General features: G+C 35.0%; 1 protein-coding gene across 6 annotated transcripts in view; it reads right to left on the reverse strand.

Annotated features, from left to right (window-relative positions):
* Nucleotides 1–582: 582 nt before the first annotated feature.
* Nucleotides 583–22,432, reverse strand: part of MICU3 (mitochondrial calcium uptake family member 3) — a 53,729-nt gene continuing 31,879 nt past the window's right edge. For 2 of the 6 annotated variants that reach the window (XM_051617506.1, XM_051617505.1), the window contains 6 exons: nt 17,417–17,517; nt 15,463–15,634; nt 12,017–12,125; nt 10,885–11,042; nt 7,437–7,511; nt 2,827–2,924 (listed from right to left, as the gene is read on the reverse strand). In XM_051617506.1, coding sequence (XP_051473466.1) covers nt 7,443–7,511; nt 10,885–11,042; nt 12,017–12,125; nt 15,463–15,634; nt 17,417–17,517 — 609 coding nt within the window. In that variant the 3' untranslated portion in view covers nt 2,827–2,924; nt 7,437–7,442. Of the gene's footprint in view, nt 2,925–7,436; nt 7,512–10,884; nt 11,043–12,016; nt 12,126–15,462; nt 15,635–17,416; nt 17,518–21,542; nt 21,639–22,432 lie in introns of all 6 variants that reach the window. The other 4 variants (XM_051617504.1, XM_051617503.1, XM_051617501.1 and 1 more) reach the window with 3 other exon arrangements.

A 22,432-nucleotide genomic window follows, 5' to 3' on the forward strand; every position in this document is an offset into this window, starting at 1 on the left:
AGGAGGGAACTGCCAGTAAGATTTTAAACATCAGAGTTCAGACAGAAGTATCACAGAGCTATCCAAAGCTGCAGATTTAAACCATTTTATCAGAATTTACAGCTGGTCTGGATGTCAGTGGGCAGTTCCTAAGCATCCACTGATTATCTGTTTAAATTATTACAGTTTTCTTAACTTACAGAAGAGAAGAAGAGCTGGTTTTGCAAAAAGCCTTCATTTACACAACTGCCACATAATTTAGGTGCAGCATACACATTGTTTCTGCTGCCAGAAATCTGATGGCTTTTGAGTAATGTTTTATTGAGCACAGTGGCTGCTGCCTATCCAAGGGGTGCCTCTATAGCAGATGGCAGGGCCCACTATGCTGCCTTGTTTTCACCTGTCTTTGTATGTCCTGCTCTTTTATACAGAATTCTGTGGCAGAAAAACAAAGCTCATTAAAGAAATTATCTAAAGAAGGAAAAAAGTACATTTTTGGTGATGATGAGATGCTCCAATTCAAAACACTCGTACATATCTGTAATGCAAAACAAGATTTTTTTTGTGATAAAAGAATCTGAATGATACACACTGCAAAGAAAATTAGTTCCAGGTGCATTTATTTTGAAATAAACATGAATATTATATGCATATATTCATATTAAATAGCTTATTAAATATGAGAAAAATACTCTTAAAAACTAATCTGACACTTTCACATTCTATTTTTTATTAAGTGACTATAGTTAGCAAATATATAGAAAAACAATAAAATTGTCTCAAGCCAGCCATAAAAGCAAAGTGCACTATTGCTTAGGGCAGCGGAGGAGCAAGATGGTGATGGTGCTGCTGCTCCCTCAAAGGGGGGGACCACTGTGAGTGGGCAGTAGTGAATGAAGAGGAAGGAGGGGAACCCCTTCAATAACTCCCTGACCTTTCTTCCCATTTTTTGTCCCTCATCACTGAAGTAGCAAATTGGGTTTTGCATATGCTGACAAGAAGCAGTGAGACAGTTCCGTGTACCAAGATGATACATTGAATACAATTAATTCCCTAAATGATCACACAGGAATTGCAGCTTATCCATGTTCTGTTCTGTCTTTACTCCAATTTATTTGATTTTTCTTGTTGTTGGTAGTGCAAGGACACCAAGGTGGAAATTTGCTAAGTACTTATATTGAAGTATTAACTAAGTTACTATCCTTCAAAAGATTTCTGAACTGGCTTTTTCTCAGATAAAAGCCACATCTAGCACAATTTTTCCCTAAAATTACCCGAGTGGGATTTCTTAATATGCATCTTCCTTTTCATTTTGTTTTGATTTTTTTTTTTCAGAGATCAGTCTTATTGTAAATTAAATATTTCTAAACTTTTGTCTACTTACACAGATACTATAAATCTTTTCACGTGTGATGTAAAACAGTATTTGAGCAACATGTGCACTAAATACTATTTTGAGAAGTTTGCTTACAGGTATTTTGAGTAATAAAGGATTAAAAACCATTACTTTTGTTCTATTTTAATTATTTGCTTTACCGATAATTTATTGACGTAAGTTTTTGTGTGTGTGTATTCAGCTAGAAATATTTCAAGGCACAGTTTGTTCCTAAAAACATACAGACTTATTTAACATCCATGGACATAGACGTATGTGTTCGTCTTTGTTTGGGTTTAATTCACACTACCTAACAATCATTATGAAAGGAGTGAGGAAAATGCTGTTGCTGAATAGCAAAGAAAAAGTGTAGAGAATATGAAAACCAAATGTAATAGTATCCTGATCACTGTTTCAGTAACATTTAAACCCACAGGGCATAAAAGGGCACAGCAGGTACTGACTGCCTTTAGTTGCTGTGTAAGGCCTAATTTATGTCTAATACTATTAAATAATATTATTTAGTGAGTGTTGCTCTGTACTGCTGCATGCATTCATGTTTTGCTTTGCCTTTTTCTTTGACACAAACACAAATTATATATCTATTTGTCAGAGACTGCATTCCCAAGTAGCAAAGGAAACAACTATAATTTCTATTCAGTGCCACAACTTACTTCATATAAAAGTGCACTATTCACAAGAAACACATGAAGTTTTACTCTACCAGAAATATATTAGTGAATGTATATGTATGTCAATAAATTTTATAATAAATAATACAAAGTGTGTGTTAATTAACATGAATTTGAACATTTTTACTTTACTTCAACATCCTGCTCATAAGACATCTTAAAAAATTTTAAAGGATAAATTAATAAACATAACAGTAAGACTTGGGAGATTCTGAACATTATAGTCCATACAGTACCTTTCATTCACATTACAACCATAACAGCTTTACTCTTTTTAAAAGTAACAGCTTTGTTAGCTTCTAAGAATTCAATCTGTACATTCAACTCTAATTGTTATGCTACTTAGTGTATTCTCATTCCCAGTTTAGCACCAGCTTTTAGTAGTGCTGTTCTGAAAGCAAATTCACAGTCTAAGCTGATGTGGGGCAGTTTTTCTTCATTGCCAAAATGTTTGCCTACCCAGATGTAAAACTTATTTTTGTTTTCTCTTGAATGACAAATGTATTTTAGAATAATAAAATATAATATTCAAAATGTATTCTTAAAAAAAGCCTTCTGCCAGTCAGGTGACAGTTTGTAATTTAAATAAAATACATACTTAAAAGCGGTTGTTAAAGAGTTGATGATCACTACATTAGGTGAAAAAGAACTCCTGTATTTTCTACTGCAGCTGGAAGATTCACAATTCACCTGGGTTAGTTTGTTCTTCATAAAAATTCACAGGAATAAATAGTTCCAGCCAGTGCAGATAATCCTTCTGCCTTCCTTTATCTCAGTGTATCTCGCCTCCGAAATTGCTTCCATAGATCTCTGAGATGTTCACTGGTTACAGTCATCACACAAGAGTAATACTCTTTCCAACCATACTTTGGAGTCTCCTGTGAAAAGTGAAAACATACAATTGGAAAAGGATGCCATTCACTAAATTCCTTAATACTACATGAAATTTTACTCAGACACTATATTTATGTTTTAGTATTAAAATCATTAAAGATCAAATACTTCTATGGTTCAGAAGTTCTTCTCTATAATAAAGGTTATAAATCTATACACAAGTTAACTATTCAAAACGCATCCTCACTTCACAGCACACAGTTATAATTCAACAAATAGCCTATGTATATTAAAAGCTGTCAGAAAGGATTTCCTGTTCACTCAGGTATGTTCTGCTCTCTCTCTAGTTTTGTGTTGGGCTTCTTCATGCCTTCACTGTACTTAAAAACTCACCTCTAACACCAAATAAAAAGCACAGAGAATTACTGATCTTCATTAAACTGAGGCATTAGCAAAAGCCAAATATAAAACAGGCAGATGATAGGAAAGCTTCTTTATACTAGGCTAACTTAATCCTGAACTGCACTGTAGTTCACTGACCTGAATGAGCCCACTGAATGGAGACAAACGTCAACTAAGGGCTTGCCTGGGAGGCCCACTAGACACTATGCTTCCTGTAGTTATCACTGCATTTCATTATTTCTTCTGCTATTCTAGCTTCGTAACTCTATTTTGATAGTAAATACAGAAAGACAGAGAGGGGCTAATTCAGCTGGGGAAAGTGGCTAAATAAGGAACAGAAACTGTAATTGTAGATAAGTCAGAAGCATTTACAAGTAACTTTAAATTGTAATCTATCTTAGAAATTAAGTCCAGTATCTGGAGGTGAATGTTTACAGTGTCAAGGTGAGATACTGTCTGATTGTTTTGGTTGAACTGCTTGAAGCAGTTAAACATTTTGCGACATCGCAGTGTACTAAAACCAACCATCAGAGAGCAAAGCCTACATTTATTTTATTCATACTACTCATCTTGTATAATTAAAAACTACAGAACGTTATGCAAAAGTTTTAAATATTCAGAAAAAAGCTAATGCCCAGCAACATATAATCCAGACTTTAAATGAAATATTAGAAACAATACTTACATGAATGCATAATTTAGTTGAGATTTATGGTCAATCTTACGAAAAATAAAATTATTACTTGCAAAATGCATTGCATTATTTAAGACAAGGATGTTAATTGATTAACCATTCTTTAACTGTTCATCTACTTATTTCTAATGTATGCATTGTTGTTGTATCTACTCTCAGTGTACCAAATCCATATAAAGAACATTTTGTCCTTGTACTCTGCAATGCTTTCACATTTCACTGGAACATTTTCCTCCGGCTGTATCCACGTATGTTTTTAAGATTCTCATCAGTTTTAGGATCAAAAGTCTGGATTCTGTAATTTTCAGTCAGTTTTGTAAGATGAGTCAGGTGTGCCTATCATACATTTCCCTCCTTATTTACTTTATTTGCTTTAGAGAAGAGTTAAGCAACACTCTTCAACTAGTAAGCAACAGGCTCTTCAAGTAGTAAGCAACAGTGTTTTTTAAAAATACCTCTTACAATAGATGTGTTCAACTGCTGTACATTAGGCAAGTATGGATATTAAAAGCTTTCAAAATATTAACTATGTGACATATTTTGAAGGAAGTTGCTTGACTGAATGAAGTATTTATTATACTCTTGAAACATGACTACCAATGAGGTTCCAAATCCATGCTTTAGTCTTTAATCTCTTTATCAAAATTAAATTTCCTTCCCTTGTCAGTTCCAGGACTCTGCTTGCAACTATTAACTATTACTTCCTAAAAACTTTTGATCAGAAATATAGAAGCTCCACAACATTCAGAACATCTAGTAAACAGTTCTTTTAATGCAAAAATAATAAGATATTAAATAAATTACTGGGACTTACAGCTTATTTTCTAGATTCAAAATTGTGACATACAGTACTTATTTTTAATACTTTAGAAGTGAACAAAATTGGAATTACAGCTTAAGTATCTCTTACAGGTTCTGAGAATGCAGTGTAATGAACAATACTTTCAGATGGACTTGAATCCCTCCTGAAGTTGGCCTCTAGCGTCCTTCTTTGGAAAGAACCTCTTGAAGGATTTCGTTAGACATTTCCTAGATAACCCTTCCACAAGGCATTCGCATTTGGAGCTCTCCTGTCAGCTGTTTGGCAGTTCCCCTTTACCATGTGTTTTTGCTCTCCCCACAGCACACACAAAGGAGGAACTGCCAATGCCGAGCCAGGCTGCAGGGAGCAACCTCTACACTATGTCAGCAATGCTGCCTGCAGGCAGGTCACTGCATTGACAATTAACAACTGACTAGTTTCTCTCTACTGTCTCCCAGGGTGTAGTGGAGATACACCATTAGTCAATTTTAATGTGGTTTTTTTTCATGAGAATCACAGAGCGAACAAAAATATCCCTTTTTAAAATCTCCACTGTTTTTTCTCCCCCGGTGTAATCCTTGTCAACAGATGAATGAATCAATTTGTTGCCCGAGCTCAGATCTCTGTCCAGGTGTCCAGATATATACGCTTAATGTTTTTACCACAGTATCTTTTATCACCAAGCTGATTTTATTTGCCTTGATTATTAGACATAAGATTCTTTTGTGTTACACTGCATTTTGTTGCAGTTGGTCACATACCCTGCATTGAAATTATTGGGAAAGCATTGTGACCGTGTAACATTTTGCCAGTTTTCCCATAAAATCTGTTCCCTATCTTGAAAAGTTTACAGTTTAAACAATACTTGATATGCAGTTACAATGTAGTCTGTGGCAGAACGGGTAAGGACAAAAAGATAAAGTACTTCTAAAAGGATGATTTTTAAAAAGACATGGGAGAGAAAGGAAGAGCCAAAAGTTTCAAAGAGATGAAATTACATAAAATTAATCTAAAGCCATTAATTTCTCTTTATGTGACTGGCGAGCTGGATTACTAAAAATGTTTTAACTATTTCATTAGTCATTTACACTTCCCACTAATCAGGTGGAGAAACCAGGTGCTTTGTTAAAATCCAATTTCCTTTTCTCTGCCTCACATATCAGAACAATGCTTCAGTATGTGGGTTATACCCAAAAGGGGGAAGTATAACTTTTAAGAAATGTTAATATTTAATCAAGAGAATAAAAAAATAGTCATATGGATGCTACATTTTAGAAGGGAAGAGCATAAGAAGATCTTTTTGATCTTCTCTCTGGAAGGACAAATCAGATGTGTAAGCCTGGACATGCCCCAAGCTATCTTTATTGCTGAATTTCAAAAAATCAGCCTGTTCAAAAGATGTGAGGCTTCACTGAAAAAAAAAAAAAATGGTATGAAGAGTCCCAAAGACCACAACTTAGGATACATGACATGCTGTGCGACAGGAATAGGTCAATACTTTAGATATATTCCCTCTACCTTACTGAAATTGCACAGAGGTCTACAAACAAAAAAGATCAGTGGGGACTGGTGAACTGGTGGGCTACCAGTCTGAGGAAACAGACCCACTTTCCATACTCACATACTTACATTTTTGTCTGCGCCAGAAGCCAAACATCACCTCAAATAAACAGGATCCAAGAAACTTCTGCTTACCATACTGACATTCCTTTCCTGCCATGCTGTTTCACGGTTAGGGAAGAAAGACCGAGACCAGCCACCCAGCACACTCACCGGCATACAAGTACTCAGAGGCATATGACAGGAAAGGGTGCCAATATGCTGATATATGGAGGCATCTGAAGACTGTTATTTGATGAAAAATCTCAGCCTAACATTGTCCCCCAGAATTCAAAACAGAGGAGGAGGAATGACAGTCAAACCCTCCTGACTCAGGAGCACAGTATGTGCTGGGTACTTTATGGGGTCCACTAACACCAGACCACTGGCTACACAGGGTCTTATTTGTCATATCATACATCTCTTTTGTTTCTCCCCACTGAAAAAAAATAAATCTGGGACATACATTAACTATTAACAGCCTTTGTTTTTACACTGAAACCCACTATGTAATTTTAAGAATGTATATTCATGTAGTGGATATGCAGAAACAGTCATGGTGGTCATATGTGGGCACAGCGCTGATTTTTGAAAATTACTGGTATAGCATTAATTGAGCCAAAACCACATTAGTGTTTTCTAAAGTGTCACTGAAAGCAGAATCGTTACCAACAACAACAACAAATCTGCCTCTACAATTGTCATTGGTAAATACTTGATTAGCCACAGGCACCTGAGAAATTACTTGAGAAGTGGTGACAGGACAGACAGAAAACAGCAACAGAAACTACAAAAGAATACTTTTCCTTATTTGAAACATAGTACAAAATCGCAGCTGGCTTACAGAACAGTGACAGTGTGAGTCAGCCATTGTGGCCTCCAGAATAAAATTCTATTGCTTCAGCCAAAATCACAACATGACACTTTGAGCTACTACATTGCTTACAGTCAGATACCTTACTTCTGAATTTTGGAACAGGAAACAAAGCAGTGACAATTAAACATTCAGCCATTCCTGCAAGCATGCCAGCACACTCAGACTGGGCAGCTAACACATACCGTCATTCATCTGCTATAGAGCTCCTTCCTCACGCAGGATTTGAAAGTAGTGTACCTCTGTACAGGTTTGTAGCCCTGTGGAGCAGAAGATGGAGAAGTGTGCAGATGCAGACAACATGTGAAGGCAGCCAGAGGTAAGCATAAGACAACGGGATCATGAAAATACAAAAAAATGGCTTTAAGTGACAAATAGCCAGAAGATACAGTATACTATGTGCTAGGTCATCAAGTTCCAAATCTTTCAGTCTAAAAGTGGAATTTATAAACGAAAGGGAATCTTCTTATATATTTTAAATAAAAAAAGAAGGGAAACAACTATTTTAAATCAAATAGCTAACAAAAATAAAGCTTTTTCATGTTTGCACGTTTTAATAAGTTTATGGCAATACTCTGACTGACCACTTGATGGCAGCTTAATATACTAGTTTGTTTCAAACTACTAGAACCAAAACAAGGTTTTGGATTGTAACTCTGTATTCCTGAAAGAGAGAAATTTAATTTGATAAATTTTTTTAGACATTTGCTTCTCCAAAAATGTATCTAAAATAGATGTCAAAATGAATATTTATTATGTTCCTAAAAGGTATAGTATCTGACCTTCCTCAAGTTTGTAAGCCTATGGCTAAGCTTTTAAATTGGACAAAGTTAGTAGGTACTTACTGATATTTCAGAACTCCAGTTTCATCAGAGTTGTATAACTCTTCGCTCTTAAATATGTTTGCTTTAGTCAGACTATATAACTACAAAAAGCCCTTTTCTAAAACACACAGTACAAGTACCAAGCTCTCTGATGCCCTCAAGGTTCTGGGCAAATATTTTAGTAAAACAACTTTTTTAAAAAGTCAAATTACTAAATATATCTATTGTAAAATTGTACTTCAAATCACAAGCCTATTTTAAACCATTATTTCCAAATGTTTTAGAGTGATAATCAGAGATTACATTGATTTGGGCAGGCATTAATTGTAGGATACTTAACATTAAAATTAGGCATTTACATTTTATAAACAGGTTCAGATTTGTCATGGCAAAAACTTCCATGTTGCTACAAAATACTGCATAAGTACAAGCTATAATGTCTGTATAACAGAGCTGATGAAATCTAAATATGGATTCAAAACAGTTATTAACAAAGGATAGGTGAGTGATTTTCCTCCCTTATGACGAGAGGCTGAGGGAGCTGGGTCTCTTTAGCTTGGAGAAGACTGAGGGCCAATCTCATCCATGTTTACAAATATGTTAAGTGCAAGTGTCAGGACCATGGAGCCAGGCTTTTTTCAGTGATGTCCAGTGACAGGACAAGGGGCAATGGGTGCAAACTGGCACACAGGAGGTTCCATGTAAACACCAGAAAAAACTTCTTTCCTGTGAGAGTGACAGAGCACTGGAACAGGCTGCCCAGGTGGAGTCTCCTTCACTGGAGACATTCAAAACCCACCTGGACGCGTTCCTGTGTGATGTGCTCTGGGTGATCCTGCTCTGGCAGGGGGGTTGGACTAGATGATCTTTCGAGGTCCCTTCCAACCCCTAAGATTCTGTGATTTGTTAGTTTTGATTTAGCACACAACATTTCAGCCCTACCCACTGTAGGAAGAGCAAGAGGGTAACTTTTACTTGTTTTGGCCAGACTAAATACTGTGTAATTTTCGTGTACCAACAATAGGAAGTAATTCAGGAGACTTTCCACCAATTTGTTCTGGGCAAGTGGTTCTTAAGTGTTTTCTTCTTTTCATTCTAAACTGAGATTGGAGTGGGTGGAGAATATGAAATAAAATTAAAAGGCAATATTCAGTTTTTACTGCTACCCACTCTTGGAAAAATCAGGCTTGTGTGACATGTACAAAAACTTCCAGGAAATTGTAATTCCTAAATTTGGTACTATAACTCTCTTGAATACTACTGATTAGTAAAAAGAATGCATTTTTCTGCATAACCTAACAAGCCTGCGTGTAAGCATGTCTGATATAAGTGAATTATAGGACCAAACACTTATTATCTCCGATGAAATTCAGGAGACACCTCATATCTAATTAAACTAAGTCACAATTTATGAAAGACTGTGCTATTCTTCTGAACATCTGTGGCTATTCTTTATAGTTTTTAGAGTCCACTGGAATATTCTACAGTGGCCTAAGCAAAAGAAAGACTCATGCATAAGACTGATTAGTGCTGGATGATACAGATTCTTAAAAGTTTGTATGTGAATTCTGTCATGCATTTTGTGAAATAGAAACATGTAATGCATTTACAAGAATTACTTAGTAAGCAGACTGTTTTCTGGTTAAATTAACATACACTGCACACTTACAATTTGGAGACAATAAAAACATATAAGCTGAACATCTTGACATGGTTTTGAAACAATCATCATTCCCACATTGTAATAAAAAGAATTGAGGACCAACAAAGAAGTTAGTTACAAACGCAGAGGTTGTTAGCCACATTTTACATTCAATCATAGTATTACAAAAATAACAAACTATTAGACTCAACACCACTTCACAGAAAGTTTAGGAAACTAACTAAAAATTCCTAAAATGTTATTACAGAAACAACATACTGAAATGTGAATTTAGGAACCATAACACAGTTTACGTTTTATGTCTAAGGGATTAGGTTGTCAGTAGAACATCATTCTATATTTAGTTTACGTGTTAACACCTGTCATACGAAGAAAAAAATGTGACTTTTATTGATCATACTCTAAATACAAAGTTGTATGCTACTATTAAATTCCCCTGTACTATGCAGAACCTGAAGAGGGCAGCAAGACCTATATATTTACCTAAAAGACAAAGCATGATTTGCAAGCTTGTTCCATATGAATTTTTCTGCAAGTAATTTCCTGCTCTCTAGCTTCTTGTAATTTAATATATTAGTTACAGGGTTAAATTATCAAAAGCAACTTTGAACTAGAATACTGCATTGTTCAGTACCACTTCACTAATTCTTTACTTGAAAATTAAACTACCTTCTGCTGCAAGTCTTTCCAACAGTCCTTGTCTAACCTTGGTATTTTAAACAATGTTTTAGAAAAGCCCATGGTTGACATTTAACTAAACTGCCTGAGTTTGAGAGAGACAAACCTTCTTTTTCCTTGCAAACAACCCAGACTAATTGCTACCCTTGTTAAAATTCTTAACGCCAATCTATCAATCACTCAACACAGAAAAAATGACAGCATGCAGAGGATTTCTCATCTCCAATTTGGTTTGTGTACTTTAAAGGTACATTATGTCCTCTATCTGTTGCTTTCTAATTAAAAAAAAAATAAATCAAGAATTTAAGCAGGAATTTATTTTATAGACTACTTCAGGATTTCTATAAAACATATTTCTTTAAACATATGTACTGTTGGTTTGCAACCTGCTGGTGCTAGAGATGTTAAAAGGAAGTTGCAGTAAGTAGTAAAGTGAACTAAAAGAACTACAAAAATTAGAATCCTTACCCTAAACCCTCGACTGAGTCTGTCTTTCATAATGCCGATAAATTCTTTGTAACTCAACTGGTCATCTCTGTCAACATCAAAAATCTTGAACACTGTGTTCACCAAATGTGATGAAAGCTTCACACCTGTGGCTACATACACAGCACGCTTGAATTCATCTGCATAAAGAGAACATTAGAAGAAAAAATAAAATATATTAATCCACTGTGGTAACATATTTCAAAGTACAGGTACACTTTTAACTGGACTTTTAAGCACCAAAAAAATATGAAAAGATATGAAAATGTGAAAATTAGGAATTAATTTCACAGTTCTAAACCAAATAAATTTCAACTGATATAAAACAATACTGCTTAATTGGTATAGATTATTTCACACAAAATATAACACTCCATATACTATACTATGTGGAATAACAAAATTAGAAAATTGTATTAGAAAATTAGAAAATTGTACTATAATTAAACCTGTGTTACATACATACCAATAGCATCTACTTAATTGTCACAAAATAGAACCTAAGAAACCAAGCACAGTGAAAACAGTATGCACCTTTGCTAAGGTCACATGAAGCAGGACTGTGTTGGTGTTATTGAGTCAGACCCATGAAAATGGTACTTGAGGAGAGCACACATGCATGACTTCTGTGTCTGATTCACCTGGCACTCCCAAAGTACCTCAACTGTTAAGGATTTTCATCAGTACATATTTGCCTAGTTATTTCAGTACCCACTTAACTAATTTGTTAAAAAATCTGTCTAATCCCTCTCTGGACCTTCTGACACAGTTTCCTTCTACAACCTTTGCAGAAGGCAACATTCCAGATGTCCACTGTGTAAATAAATGCTTTTGTTTCCTTTAAACTCATCTTTTATTGGTGTAATCAGGTGCCTCTTAACTCTTGTAGGATTTGGTAACCAACTTTTCTGTATTCAGCTTATCCACAGCTTACATGACTTCATAAAGCTTTATCATATCTCTTATGATTTGACTGAGCCTTCTCCTCTCAAAGCTGGAGTCTGAGTCTTTTTAGCTTTCTACCTGAGAAAACTCACACACAAACTAGGAATTACAAAAAATTTTTGTCCACAGTTTTGTATCAACAGATTTTTATAAAAATATACTTACTTACCTTGGCCTATGGAACGACTTGCAAAATTATACATTTGCATTGCAATTGCAAAGTCTTCTAGGTTGTTCAAGAATTGGAAAAATGATCTAAACTCATCAAATGTGATACCCTAGAAAAGAGAAGAATACACACCATAAGAACTGCAAGTAGTGATGGAAACTGAATAAATAAACCTTGCAGTGACATGTGCCTACTTCATTTAAGAATAGCTACTACACTGATTGAAAAGAATAGATTTGTACTGAAAGCCAGCAAAAAACTGTAGCCTCTTGAGGAATGTAAGATGCCCTTTCTCTTTGCCACTGCAACCGATAGCAATTCTCACCCAAAAAGCAGCCAAACATTATTTTCCCTTGCTTAAGGCAATCTTTGATAATTCCAGGATTATTACGATATGGCACTTAATATTGACAATAAGAGTCTATGTTTGTATGAATATTGGAATATGTTTACAACTGAAAACCTGCAAACCAGTATTATACATATATGAGTGTGATTGCTCACATAAATAATTCATAAATACACGGTATGATCTTACTTAAGCTCTGTACTTAAACGTGAAGTTTTTACATATCCAGATGTAGACACCTAAGTCTCTTCAGTTGACACTCCAAGTATCAAGTATTGCAGGGTTTAAAAAAAAACCAAACACTTTTGCATTTTGACTAGACTTCAGAATATCTTGTGTGACAGTTTCTCTGAAAGCGCTGTTGTTAAAACAGCTTTTTTTTTTCTTCTTTCCTTATATTTGTTCTGCTTTTCTCTCATCTTAGCTACAAATCCAAAGACCAGATAAACTACCTCTAAACCCATTTTGAACCTTAAACAGACTTCAAATTAAGCCAGGACCTTTGCCTGTATCTAATTCTCCATGGTCTGTCAGCCATTCTGAACATGGGATGGTATTTTTCATCAAACCTTGATCTCCCTCGCCTCCATTAACTATCATTCCTGGCTATTCTTCTGTCTGCTTTTATCCTTTTATTCTCTTTAACTGCCTCTTTGAAAATTAACTTGAAGACAACAGAAAGACCTGTAAGCCTTTCTGTTCAAACTAAAATCTTGACTTATGTCTCTCTTCAAAGATACACAGTCAATATGGTATGGTGAAACAAAGAAAACATAATCAAGTAAGTTTGTGGCAGAGGAGAAAGTGGCAGAGATTGGGCATAAACCCATATGAGAGAGAGCAAGTACCGTGGAGATTGGAGAGCCTGACCTCTTTCCATCCCAAATCGCTCTTTTCAACAAGCATATTTGTTTTCTGTTTCATCCTCTGCGACTGGGAGGAAACTCTTATAGATGCAAGCAGAACTACGTCCTTATTCTCCTTTCAATTTTTACCTTAGAAGCTTAATTTACTAATACTAAACAGCATTGTCATCTTGTTTTGTTGCATTTGACATCTAGTAGTTTATGTCCAAGTTCTGTTTCTTGCACTCTGTTTAAACTGAAAGCTCTCTTGGGCTGGACTGATTTTGTCACGTATCTGTGAAATACCTAGCCCCCAACTAGGACTCTCAGGTAATATGGCAAAATAGCAACAATAGGAAATGGCCATCAAAGTCTTGAGCTGACATCTTTAGGTTCACAAATATTTTAAAAAATATTTAATTTGCACCAATTTGTCTCTAAAGATTCTGATGTGGGAGATAATTTAAGAGGCCAGGCTACTACTACTGCAAAAATCCTAGCTCTTTCCATGTAACTAGACAGGAGATTATCAGTCTGGATGGAAAATAGCCCTTGCATAGGAAAGGCTGAGAACTGCTGGTCTACAAACTTGCAACTTCTGTGTGATGAAAACTGCTGCCATGAGATGCCATTGTAGGTGAAGGAGAGAGATAAAGAAGCTAAATTCACAGTCCACAGCTAAGCTGTAAATACTCCATAACATTCGAGCAATGAGAAGAATATCTGGCTTCATTTAAGAGTTCTACAATTTCTGATGAAATCATCTGCAATCATACATGTTTATTTATTCTCAAGGAAAAACAGCAAAGGATATGAAAGAGGCAGAAGGGCAGGCAAAATGGCACTCAAAGAGAATTGGGCATACAGCATTCTACTGTCTCCCTTCCTAGGACCACAGTTTGTTCAACTGGTAACTACAGTAACATTTCATATTTGCATACATTTTGCATTTTGACATGGGAAGTTATCTGTGCATAAATATCCCAGAATTTCCGTACTGGAAACTATTTATTTCCTATGTAAAAGGAAGCTATTTTTTTATTTATTTGGACAAAACGTATTTTTCTACAGCAAAGAAAACAGTTATATTAATGCAGAAGTGCTGTTAAAAATGCATAAACTTTCTTTAAGATATGATATTTGTAGTAATTCAAGATGGCAGCTTAAGTGAAACACTGCTTGATGTGTAGTTAGTAAAAGGAGGAAAATATCTTGTGTGCAGGCAGTGTGTCAGCTGAACATTTTAATGTGCCTCCAGTACATCAGTACTGTAATAAAACAGATAGAACATTTTGTATTTTTTTAAAATATGTTATTACAAAGTGTAAAAAAGTGCAAATACATGAACATAGCCTCCACGGCAATAAGAGGCAAAGTCCCATTCTCAGAAACCTGTGGCCAGCACAAGAGATGTCACAGGCATTTACTTTTTCCATTGTACTGACAGCACATTTGCCAAGCCAGTGATACGGAGCTATGGAAAATGGCAATGTCTTGTTTTACTGAATGATGGTATAGGGTATGACATACAGATATAAGGCACTGGTCAAGTGCCAGGATATTCCCAGGGCACAGCTTAAGCAAACTAATAACTGAGTGACACACCTTCCTATGTAAAAGTTTTCCTTAGTTGATGGTCACCCACCAGAGACTGAGAAGAGGAAACTGCTGTGGAAGTCTTGCTATCAGAACAGTGGCACTGGAAGACTTAGAGATGAACTTTGAAGAATACTTCCTTGTGTTTTAAAGGATGTGTCTTTATTTGTATTTACTTAATCAACTTCACCTTTGCCATTCAAAGTAGTATTTTCTTATACCCTCAACTGTCAATATTTTTCAGTTACCCACGTGATACTTGTATCGTTGGTATACAAGTCCAAATGGATAATTTTTCAGATTTCCATATATAGAAACCTTGATTTCAGCCTTAGCAAGTAACATCTGGGAACCATACAAAAAGAGCTTTACAGCATTTCTGTTGCACTGTCATGTAATATAAAGCTTGTTATCTAAACTTCAAAAATATTACTGGCTAAATCCTACTGAACAGAATTCTATGCTATTAATCCCTCTACTTTTTATTCAGCAAGTAATCTGAAAAACATAAGACACACAGCTAAACATCAGAATAAAATCATGGTGCTAATTAATTCAGTAATGGAATCTCATTTAATCCAACAAGGCTGTATTTTCATCTTGATGAGAGTGGGACTGGCTACTGTGGCCCACTGCTGCCCTAGCTAAACAATTACCTTTTCTTCCGGAATTGTGCAGCGCAGATTTTCCAGGTAACTTGATGTATTTTCCACATTTGTATACCTCAAAAGAATATGGGCAAAGTCTTCCTCACTGATGGTGTTCATCCCGTTAGAGTAGGAAAGGAATTCTATCTCTAGAACCTCAGTTTGTAGGTTATCCATAAACCTAAAGCACAAATATAAACATGAAGAAACAGTAATACTTTATATTTCTACTATATATGTCCTTAAAAGACTCACAGAATATGAAGCCAGAAAGCATTACATAAATTACCTTTTCCTAGCACTGATGGAAAATTTGATAAATCCCTTATCTATGTTGATGTCTAATCAATACAACATTCTTTACTGAAAGATGAAGTGTTTTAGCAAGTATTAAAATGAATCAATACTTGCATTTCTAATTTACTTCTAGTTTATGTTTGCTTAATTTTATTCTTCAGTGGGCCACTGATATTCTTATATACTAGACTAAAACTTCCATCTCAGTACTAAACAAATTCTCAAAACTTATTCCCCATATAGTTACTTATAGATTGTGAGTAAAACTTACCTTTCTCTTTTCAACAAGCTGTGGTAAGCTCATTTGTTTTGTTTGTTTGTTTTTTTTTGTTTTGGTTTTGTTTGGGTTTTTTTAAATATTTCACTATTCTTATGTTACTCCTATAAACTCTTCCTATTTTAACATCACATTTAGTATTTTCTGGACACCAACACTGGACAAATTGTAAAATGGAAAGGAAAATACAATGTCCCTAATTCTGCTTGATGTCCTAGTTATACAGCCAAGGATGAAATGAGCCCTATGGACACAGTACTATATTGGGAACCCATGTTCATCTGGTTGTCAAACCTAACCTGAAACATTTCGCTGTTACAGGTTCCCAAGAGTTCCCATCCTGCAGATGTTGATTACAACGCTCCTTCCTAATACATAACTTGACTTCCAAGAACTACAAGAGCTCAAATCAAGAGTATACCCAGGCAACTGTGTAACTGCAAGGTAAACATACAACAGTAATCCCCCCACTACTCCACAGTTTAAGGTTTTTTTTGAGCTGGTAAAGTAGTGTTGAGTAAGACTTGATGGATCCCTCTTTCACGAATATGTCTATTGGGTTTTGACTTCTTTCTTACAGGATCAGATAGACATTTTAACTAGATGCCTTTTGAAAAAGTACCTTCTCTTCTGGCTCTTGTTTTGAACTCGCATAATGACTTCACTTGATGACAGTTTTTATATCGTGTGAAACACTGAATACTTTTCATAACATACATAATTTTACGGCTAAATAATTTGTAAACATCTGATTGATTAGAATGCACAGTTAAGTAATAACTATAAATACAACAGGAATTGTGAGTATTTACTGAGGAAACAATACCCTAACACTTAATCTCTTTCAGTCACACAGAAACATACCGTTTTATGGCTCTGTTTTCATGGCACTCTCCCTATATTTTTAAATTCTATTTTAACTGGCATAATTAAGCAAATAGCTTCCACTGTGTTTTTGCTTTTTCTGGAAGAAGCTTGATCTATACAGTACCTTCAGAAAAATCTTTACCTTTAAATATTTCCTTAAGAGCAGAGATGCGCATGAACTTTTTTTAAAGCACTGACAAAGAGGGGAAAAAAATAAAAATAATTCAAACCCAAGAAAAAAGTTCCTAAATACCAATAGGGACAGAGCTGGGGTATAACCTCTCCACCCCAAACCAACTATGCAAACAAGTGCAAACAAAACATGCAAATGCAGCAGTATTAGTACAGGACTTTTTATTGTTCATCCACTTACTGTTTTATTTTGCTTCTGTGTATATAACACATACAAAGGGAACACAGAAGTTATATACATCTTCAAAAGCTATGTGTATAGCAATATAATACAAATTTTAAAAGTATGCAAGTATTTTTTACAAGGAGTTAATAAAAGTGGAGACTCACCTATAAAAATCTTCAAAGTTGAGTTCAGCTTTTCCTTTCTTGCCAAAAAAGTGTACAAGCAGTGTCGTATCTGACAGTGAACTTGAAAAATCATCAGCACGCTTAAATATTAGAATAAAAAAAATTAAAGGCCATGACTGGATCAGTTAAGAAGTATAATCTGATAATGCCTATCATCATGATAGACCATTCTATTAAGAGCTTGTTTTATGTTCAGAGTCTGAAAGAGTTTAGTATTAAAATCCATTAAATTCATTTAGTCATGCCATTTCACACAAAATAGCACTAGGTTGGTAATTGCAGTTAGTAGAAAACACTTAAAACAGCAATATAATATAATGGAAACTGCAATGAAGGGGAAAAAACCATGAAAAATAAAACCAGAAACTTTTGAGGAAAAAAAAGTTCTAGTCAGATGAGATAGGCCATAAAACTAGCTCCCTTTGTACACAATCTCCTTTCCCTTCTACTATGCAACTATAAAGAAATTAAAGGATGTTATTTTATATACTCATTTTACATTTCAAAATCAAGTATGGGAGAATATTCCAAAACCACTCACATCATTCAGGTGTACTTTATAGGATTCTTTTCTACAAGCAGCATATGACTGCAGTTTAGATTTTATTGCCCAAATAATATTTAGAACAATAGAAAATTTGAAATTATAAAGTGATAGTTTCACTAATCCTCTTTAAAATGTTCCTTACATACATGATGTGCCATGAAAAACTACTTCATATCTACATTCTCTGAAATATACTACATTATTTCTAAATTTACATACCGATATGTAAAAAAAAAGTACAATGTAACGTCCATTAAGAGTACTTATATATCAACAAGGAACAACATGAGGCAGCAACAACACAATCCTTTTTTTTTTCAAAATCGAAGAACTAAAGAAATGAGAGACTTTTCTGTACTTTAGTATAGTAGATTTAGGATTCTCAAGATTGTATTTCATGTTATCAAGCTTCCTCTTTATTCTTATACCTTTCTCCAGGGAGAAATAATATGACACAGTATATATCTAGGTAGAGAGAGATTTCATGTTCTTCAATTAAGACAGCTCTGCTCATCAGGTGAGCAAACTAATTCAGAAAATTAATCACTATTTGTCTTTTAATATTGTTGTCCTCCACTACAGGACACAACATACTGAAATGTAGATACCCTGATTTCTTACATCTTTTAAGCAATTAAATCCCTAAGCACATTCAAACAATTTCCCTCAAGTACGCTGAAAAGGTATCACATGTTAAACCGCAGCCTTTCATCTTGCAAAAACATTTAAAAACCTTAGACTTCGGCTGAATTCACCCATATCTAAAAACATTTAAAAATATATAATCTAGAAGTCTTTTCACAACTCCCATTTGGTCAGACTCAGTAAATAAAAAACCCTAAACAAAATCCTCTGCAAAAGTGCAGGCATCTGAAAACTATTCCTGGGCTCTTTCTGTATTTATAGCATTAAATAAATTCCCTCTTTTTAGGGGCAAGGATAAGAACAAAAGCCATAATAATTTAAAACCATTATCTGTTGCTCATAGTAAAATGAATTTCATTTTAGATCAGTGAAAATGAAATTACCAAAGCCACTTGCACATAAACAAGTATGAGCCTTTATTTTGATCTAATATATTTTGCAGTCATTGAGGAACGAGAATAAAACCCTGCCTCATTTCTCTTTACCTTTACACTAAATGTAATACAAATGCAGGTACAGATACAAAGAGGAGAGAATTTCAGTCCCATTATTCGCAACACCTCCTCCTCTTCCTAACCTGAAGAACAGTTTATCTGTTTATATTCTGCAAAGTTCAAGCTTTTGATTAAAGCAGGTTGACTAAATGTAAGTTACACAGATGAGCAATGGTCTGTTTCTAGAAACATATTCTGACAATGAAGAATGCATTTTTACTTTGAATTAATAAAAGATTTCTTACTGCAAGTCCCTGATTTTTCAAAAGTAATAAATAAACACTGATTTTCAGTTTCATTTAGTAATTTAAGAATAAAGCCACAGACTGAAATCAGCGATAACTGGCAGGATGCAAAATTAGGAATTGCAGAAACAATACTCTCCATTTCAACTTACACAAGGCCTTCTCAAAAGGCTGTGAAACAACAGACTCCAGTGTCACCTAGTTTATGTCACTTTCTTAGTGCAGATGGCTATAACATAAGAGAGCACCCAGGAGACATAAGAACATGGATGAAAGCCAGCCAGCTCAAAATTAACACAAGCAGAATAAAGATTACTGTGGTGAGAAGTGGGAAATTTTAAGGGGAGCAAATGCAGGACATGATTTCTCTTCATAAATGATTTACAAGTGACCAGAGTGACTTTTTATATATTTTACACATACTTCAAATCAATGTTAAGTATAGGTGCTATTAAACTTCATTTACACTGTAGTTACAGACATCAGTCTGAAGCATTCGCTGTAAATAAATGCTCTTTTCAAATTAAAGGTGTGTAGAGATTACCAGATTTACTTCCATTTACACTTGGGACTGAATTCATGCCAGCTAACTGCAGATTAAGACGACAGCTCATTCAGAAACTTCAGTGCCTCAAGTTCCTTAAAAAGTCAATGAAAAGAACGGTCCTCTCTCCCCTCTATGTCTCCTTTAGCCAACTAGACAAGAACACTGATGTTCTGAGTTCTAAAATTTGGTAGAATAAACAAGGACTAATAACTGGACTAATAGTTTAGGAACTCATTAATTTAAAAGTCTGGAAAAAAAGGCTGGATATACTGCTTTACTGCAAGATTATTATGAATATATTATTAACATGAATGTTGCTATAAATATTGGTATAAACATGTATTCTGTAACACTACGTTTTATTTTGTTCAAAACCAAATTAACTCAAGCTGAGAGAAGTAAAGGCAAGACTTGGGATACCTGGGAAATACAGGTTTTACCTTAAGAGAAAAATAAAAAACCCTGTTGTACTTAGCCTACATTAATTAAAAGTGATGGCTATGATTTAGTTTATAAACACAATCACATGTAAGAAGATTAAAATTAAAGAGGAAAAAGCCCTATGAAAATTAAGGGACAACAGACTGGTATAAAGGGACAATGAGGAAATTTAGCCCAGATATTAGAAAGAGTCCGTCCAAGTCCTCAGGTTATTCAATAGCTTCTGCAGAGGAACAGCAGGGGCAAAACACTAATTACTTTTAATATGGAGCGCACATTGCTTATGAAGCAAAGAAAAAGACTGTTTTACCCTGGAGGTCCGTTTCAGTTCCTTGTTCTTTTCTCATTATGATCCTGCTTATGAAGCATGGGACTTGAAACCAGAGTCAGTGGGGAGCTGCTGTCTGTCCTTTAATACCACCACCAGCAGAGCAATCACCCTCACTGTATGGGGCACAGAAACGCCTAAATGATCTAGTTTTCTGAGCTTCCTAAATTATCAATACAAAATAATGTCTTAATTATCTGAAAGCAGAGCATGAAACAAGAATCTTATTAGAATTAAAAGAACTATGGAAATTAATTTGACAGCTCAGTGATATTGCTAGTCCTCCTTAATGATTGTGTAATACTACAGAAGACTAACATAGTGGTTGCCTTAAACCTTTCCTGGTTTGATCCAACAATTAAAACAATCTTCTACGATACAGTTGTGAAGATAAGCTCTCAACATACCTAAAAAGCACATTAAGGACCTTAAGATTAAAAGCTTAAAGGGGTGCAACTCTTATTAAAATTTGTCATATCACTAGAGCAAGCCTAAATGACAAAGGTTTCCTGAATTCTTTAACTGTGAAATACTGTCTCTATTAGTGTTCAAAAATGTTTCTTACAGTAAGAATTAAAGAGGACTTGATCTTTCAGCTCTTTCAAAAGGTAACTTTGCTTTCACCTGGAAATGACAACTTTCAAATACCATACGAACAGAACCAAATGCATTTAATCTGAAAACTTTCAGGTGTTTTTTTTTGTTATTGTTGTTGTTGGTTTTTGTTTGTTTGTTTCTTTTTGTTTTTAAAGTAATTAAAAGGAAGTGAAGAAACAAGAGTGCAGAAAACAATAATCAGAACATAAATAAATAAAATAGCAGTCTGTTTATGGACCAGAGACAGAGGCTGTCTTATACCTCTGCAAGGTCCGAAAAGAGTGCTTGGCTTGTGCTACGTCTCAAAGTATCCCAATAGCTTCTGGGGACAAGGTCGTCTCCTTCTGTTTTAAGCACCTGCAGAAGTTTCAAGAAGCATAATTGTTTGAAAACCAAAGAACAATAAAACAACTCCTTACACACTTTTTCAACATATCTTCAAAAGCATGGCTTGATTCTTTTGCTTCTACACAGAGAAATTTCTACCCAGTCACATGACACTTTGTAAATAAAAGGATCAATGGTCTATTACAGCTATTTGCTTATTACTCATAACTTGGCTGTGCCAAAAGTATCCTAGAATTACAGAATGTTAGGGGTTGGAAGAGACTTCTAGAGATCATCTAGTCCAATCCCAGGTTTTGAAAGTCTCCAGAGAAGGAGACTCCACAACCTCTCTGGGCAGCCTGTTCCAGTGCTCTGTCATCCCCACAGTAAAGAAGTTTCTCCTCATGTTGAGATGGAACGTCCTGTGTTCTAGCTTCTACCCATTGTTCCTTGTCCTATTACTGAGCACCACTGAAAAGAGACTGGCTCCTTCCCTTGACACCCACCCCTCAGATATTTCTAGACATTAATAAGATCCCCTCTCAGCCTTCTCAAGACTAAACAGCCCCAGTTCTCTCAGACTTTATTCCTTGGAGAGGTGTTCAAGTACCTTCATCATCCTCATATCACCAGACTCCACTTTCCCAACCAAAATCAATTAGAGAAAGTGTAAGGTGAAAATATTTCTTGAAAGTACAAAATGTCCATCTAAATTCAGTATTTTGCTGTTGATTTTTCCAACAATTCTGTTTTTTTTTTTTTTTAAATTAAAATAATTTATGTACTTACAAAATTTGTTGTGTCACTGGTCAAAATACAAATAT

The sequence above is a fragment of the Apus apus genome, chromosome 4, assembly GCF_020740795.1.
Source record: "Apus apus isolate bApuApu2 chromosome 4, bApuApu2.pri.cur, whole genome shotgun sequence".
NCBI lineage: Eukaryota > Metazoa > Chordata > Aves > Apodiformes > Apodidae > Apus > Apus apus.